Source organism: Macadamia integrifolia, chromosome 6, assembly GCF_013358625.1.
Source record: "Macadamia integrifolia cultivar HAES 741 chromosome 6, SCU_Mint_v3, whole genome shotgun sequence".
Classification (NCBI taxonomy): Eukaryota; Viridiplantae; Streptophyta; class Magnoliopsida; order Proteales; family Proteaceae; genus Macadamia; species Macadamia integrifolia.
Window position 1 is genome coordinate 35364197 of NC_056562.1, and position 5371 is coordinate 35369567.

At 38.5% G+C, this 5371-nt stretch overlaps 1 protein-coding gene across 1 annotated transcript; it reads left to right on the forward strand.

The window, feature by feature from the left end:
* The first annotated feature begins 787 nt into the window (after positions 1 to 787).
* On the forward strand, positions 788 to 3832 carry LOC122081046 (2-C-methyl-D-erythritol 2,4-cyclodiphosphate synthase, chloroplastic-like). Its single transcript, XM_042647996.1, has 3 exons — positions 788 to 1241; positions 1340 to 1470; positions 3390 to 3832. The coding sequence occupies exons 1-3, from the start codon at positions 824 to 826 to the stop codon at positions 3621 to 3623; spliced, it is 783 nt and encodes a 260-aa protein (XP_042503930.1). The 5' UTR covers positions 788 to 823; the 3' UTR covers positions 3624 to 3832.
* Positions 3833 to 5371: the final 1539 nt, after the last annotated feature.

A 5371-nucleotide genomic window follows, 5' to 3' on the forward strand; every position in this document is an offset into this window, starting at 1 on the left:
CTATTTTCATGAATTTGTAAACCAACTAATTTCTCCTTTTCCCCATTGAATCGGTTCACAATATTTGAATCAAACAAAATGGGAAAAAAACACTGGACTGAATCGAACAAGAATTCTGCTACGATTCAACGTCCTCCTGGCTCCCATAATCTGCTTCTGAACTCTGAAATGCTGGGGTGCTAACCATCAAAGGTTCTCTCTCTTATATGATGCTAACGTAACGCTTCAATATGGGATATACATATTATCGGTGGGATCCACTGTGGATCAACCGGTCATGAGACTCATGACGCATGTTATATTAGTATGTTCTTAAGTTGCGCTTGATAGTTATTTAACTTCAGCAATGATTAGCCTTGTTGTTCACCTTTTCTAATATTTGAAATGCAATTGAAATAATGGAATAAAGTTTCTTCAGGTTTAGTCGTTCCATCATTTTACATTTCTAGCTTTTCTCCCTGCATTGAGCTCCTCTGTGGCGCAACACAGTGTCCGGCATGCATCCAACGATTAGAAACGCCTTGGCATGGAACTCAAGGCAATCGCACGCAGCTCAAAGCATTTCTAGGCTTTGGATGAGTGTCGGACACTGTGTTGCACCACAGAGGAGCCAAATCCTCCTCTCATCCCACCCATATTTTTCGTTCTTAAAAAAATTTGATAAACATTGAGTTGACATTAAATGCTTTATTCATTTTTTTTTAAACGAAAAAACATCAGAAACAATTTTTTAGACAACCACCAAACGCAGCCTTTGAGAAGTCTTTATTTTTTGTTAGAAATGTTTCTACTGAAGTCAAAGGACACAAATAACTCCCACAAAATGGCAGTTCTAACGGCGCACTCGTTCTATTCGTCATCTTCTCCGAGAACGATGGCCAAGGCCTCTCCTCTCTCTGACTGTAAAGTTCCGGCCAAAGCCGCCGCGAATCGGCTAAGTTTTCATTTCGCTGCATCGTCGTCTCTTCGTCCTTGCAACAACGAAAACCACCGCAACCCTTCCACGGATCTCGTCTCATCGTTTTGCCGACCTCTTCTTTCAGTCAAGAGCCCGTTGACTGTATCTGCAACCGCTTCTGCAATCGAAGTCGAAGAACATACAACTGCCATAAATCCATCCAAAACCCTTCCTTTCCGGGTTGGTCATGGCTTTGATCTTCATAGACTGGAGCCCGGGTACCCACTGATTATCGGCGGAATCAAAATTCCCCATGATAGAGGCTGCGAAGCTCATTCCGATGGTAATTTCAGGCTCCACTCGAAGAAATTGGATATTTCGGGGTTTTATATGGGGAATTTTCAGTGTTGAAGTGTTTTCTTGTTCTTGTTGTTTTTGCAGGTGATGTGCTGCTTCACTGCGTGGTCGATGCAATTTTGGGCGCCTTGGGGCTTCCAGACATAGGGCAGATATTCCCAGATAGTGACCCTAAATGGAAGGGTGCAGCGTCATCTGTGTTCATAAAAGAAGCTGTGAGTTTATTTGCGTTCTTCATAAGATTATTCCATGAAATTTATTTCTTAGTTGCCGTTAGTATTTAGGTATGCTGTTCATGTGGGTTTATGCGATTTTACTTTCGCAGAGGATTGGCAATTTTATTATATTTTATTCAGTCTTGCAAGAGTCAAAGTTTTAGATATCATCTTGTGATATCATTTGTTAATTAATATAGAATATCCATGAGGATATCGGCTTGCTGCTTCCCTGCTCTGTTCTGAAATGTCAGATGGAACTGTGTCTTCATATGCTAATCGTCCATTTGATCCCTAACCATGGCATCCCATAAAATAAACCAAGAAATAAATGGAAAATCTAAATTGGATGAACAAAAATCTGACACAGAGCATTTACTTTTTGAGGCTTTGTGGAAGATTTCTTGACTGTAGGGCTTGTAACCAGTATCTTGTTACTGGTAAAACTCCGATTGAAAAAGGCTCTGCCTGCCTTATGGAAAGTGGCAGCATCCTTTTCTTTTCCGAAAAATTTCCAGACCAAATTGTGTATAATTTCCATCTACAATTGCTGCTTTCTCAAAAACATAAAATTGCTGCTTTCTCAAAAACATAAAATTGCTGCTTTCTCTACCTTGAGGATGGATGGCATGCTTATATTTACATTAAGGGCTTCTATATATCTATCCATTCACCAAATTATCAGGGTGCTTTGCAACTACAGATCATACAGACCTAACAATGGAAATTAGTAAACATGAGTTGATAGATTTTTCAAATCATTTTCCTATGTTTCTCTTAATATCACCACATCTTCATAATTGCCCCCAAGAATTTTTCCAGCTGTTTTGTGCTGGCCGATTGTCAAGATTTGTCTTATGGACTTGGGATATTTGTCGGATGCTGATTTTAGTGCTGTCAATATTCTTCATCCAACTTCAAGCCAGCAATGTGGTAGACAGTTACATTTAGGATTTTTTATATGATCTCTTTGAGGGTGGGCCTCTGGTTATTTCATACCTGTTAAAAGCAATTTCAGTTGACTTTGCTCTTAAAGAGTGGTCATCTTTCATTTTCTTGCCTCCTTGTGGTCAGCATAGTCTTCCTTTATGGATCCCTTTAATGCTTATAATGAAGCAGATTTTCATAATCGTTCACTAGAGCCTGGACCTTCTATTGTAGAAGTGTTTATCATGAAACATTCTTATATAATACCATTTAGGTGAGGGAAGTTTTGGGCTGAGGTGCTGTCATTGTTTGTGTTGGGCTCGCCCTCTCTAGGTTTTGATTAGTTGATCGTGGAGGAGGATTATTCCAATGTCCATGGGTGTATTTATAGGTTGATGGGAGTCCCATGGAAATTCTCTCATCCTCTTAGGCAAGCCTAAGTCTTGGATTCCTCCTTGAATGACTTGCTTCATAGGAAGTGAAGGCTTGAGCTAGGTGAGCTAGGAGTTGTTAGACTGCCACTTTGCATGGGGGGAGGGGGTTTGCTCTATATTGTCGAAGTTTTTATTTTTGCTCCCTCCTTGTTATGGTTTTGGCTTACCCATCCCTTGGCTCTACTTTTCACATTACTCTATTTTTCTGAACTTGTAATGTGCTTTGTACCTATGTAGAGAATTATATATGAGTTGCTGTTGTTTTTTTGCGCATTGCAATACATAATGACTTGGGAAAGTAGCATCACCACTTGGGTTTTTTTATTGCTATTGGCATGGTATTCGACCTACTTTTAACCGCACTGTTTTTTGCCTGCATCTTCATTGACTTAAACTCAAAATTGTTGTTCTTAGATGATTTCTGGTTTCTGAACTTTCCTATTCTGTTTCCTTCAACATTCTATTATATAATCAAAGAAAGGTAGCCAGTAGCATTGCACTTTGATGCACAGGTGACTAATCTTGTCTAATTTATGCTATGCGATGGTTCCGATTCAGGTGAGACTAATGAATGAGGCAGGTTATGAGCTGGGAAACTTGGATGCAACCTTGATTCTGCAGAGACCAAAACTGAGCCCACACAAGGAGGCTATCAGGGCCAACTTGTCAGCGCTGCTTGGGGCAGATCCTTCTGTTGTTAATCTCAAAGCAAAAACTCATGAAAAGGTTGACAGCCTTGGAGAAAACCGAAGCATCGCAGCTCACACTGTGGTTCTTCTTATGAGAAAGTGAAGGAGGGTTCATCTTCCAAACAGTCTGAGAAAATTGAAATTTCTTTCATGCTTGCAGAAATGTAATTACTTTGTCCTCATAGTTGAAAATTGAGGACTATGTGGTCGTCGGCTAAACGTGGCCAATGTGACCATTGTATGTAATTCATTTGTGACATGGAATATCCAGTTAAGTTGGTCCAAATATATCCTTGATTTGGGTTCTGCCAAGTTTTCCATTTTTCTGTAGGGATAACGTCTGGTCTGGATGATCCTCCTGTGAAGGACCATAATATAGGGAAGGTTGTAAGTGCCAATAATTGCAGGCTTAAAACTTTGTGAACAAAAAATTTACAAGATTAGTCAAGTGCTAGAAATCTGTAGGTGATTTCAGTTTTCAGAACTTCTATGTAAGAAGGAAACGAATGAACTTGAGAAAAAGTTTCATTTGTTTTCCTTGCATATATGAACTTATACGCCAATGAGAAGTTGTGATATGATATTGACCAGTAGTGAAAAAGAGCAGATAGGAAGTAGAAGATGATACAGATTGCAATGGTGAGCAAAAACACAACTACTTGTGGATGAAGAGTGTATATGACCTTTAACTAAGTAGAATGAAATGCCACTGATCCAGCTAACCAACGGGATCAAACTAAAATTTAAACTGAACAATTTGTTGGTGGAAGATATTTTATTTGTTCATACTGACACACCAATGGACTTCTTACTGAATGACACAAATATTTAGTAGAGAAAGAAGAAAGCAATAAGTGTAACTTTGTTAAAAGAATAGAATTGATTTTGGAACCTTGTTTTTGAATCTTGATATAGAAGTGAGAAAGAATTCATGAATTTTGATGAATTTATGTAAACTGGCCAGCTTTTGGAACCTTCAATCCACACATTATTGTTCATATTCTGTTCATCCACTTGTTTTTCCTTATTAGGTTCTCAAGAAAACCATACGAGAAGCTACAGAAGTTTGATGTACAGGGCTCCTATCTTTGACAGGATGGTGCAATGTCTATATTTTCTTATATGACAATTTTAGAGATGAATGATGAGTTCTAATCAGTATGAAGGAGTTTGTGCCTTGAAAGTAGCCAAATCATTTAAATAAGTGCTTGTAAACTACTGAAGCTGTTTATTATTATTTTTTTAAATATATTGTTTCATGTTACCCAACTGCTGCACTGAAACATTATTAAGAAGTAACATCCAAAAAAAAAAAAAAAAAAAAACTGGACAGAAAAATTGTTCACTTGAGCTCTTCCTTTTCCTTCTTCTTCATTTTTTCCCCCTCAGTTACGTAGTTATCTTTGAGAGATCTGATGAGTTTGTGGGCAAAACTTGTCCTACCCACACAATACTGTTCTCCTGGTCAACACATAGATGGGTTTAAAATTTTCAACTGGCCACCCTGTTCTCCTGAATCTCATAGAAATCATTCGGATCCAAATGATTTACCCCAGCACATGCAAGCATCTGTAAGTACAGGGTTTTTCTTTTCTTAAATAAATTGAATCCAAATCTTTTCCTACTTGAATGGATAGTCAAGATAATGGTTCATTGTTCAATTAGGTGAACATTTCATAAATGCTTATGTGGGTTGCAAATGCACAGTATTGCATGATCATAGAAATCTAGTCTGCCAAGGAATAAACAAAATTCCTGTTCAGTGCTGACCTGGTACATTGGAGTATGGGACCATTCACCGCCAGTCACGGTGATGACCAGAAGTGAAAATAGGTCAGGTCAGTATTTTGG

Bases quoted from the DNA above. Each gene is read 5' to 3' on its own strand.
- LOC122081046 (XM_042647996.1), top strand. From the start codon at position 824: ATGGCAGTTCTAACGGCGCACTCGTTCTATTCGTCATCTTCTCCGAGA. The intron at 1,242-1,339 runs GTAATTTCAGGC...TTGTTTTTGCAG, and splicing joins CTGCGAAGCTCATTCCGATG to GTGATGTGCTGCTTCACTGC. The intron at 1,471-3,389 runs GTGAGTTTATTT...GTTCCGATTCAG, and splicing joins CTGTGTTCATAAAAGAAGCT to GTGAGACTAATGAATGAGGC.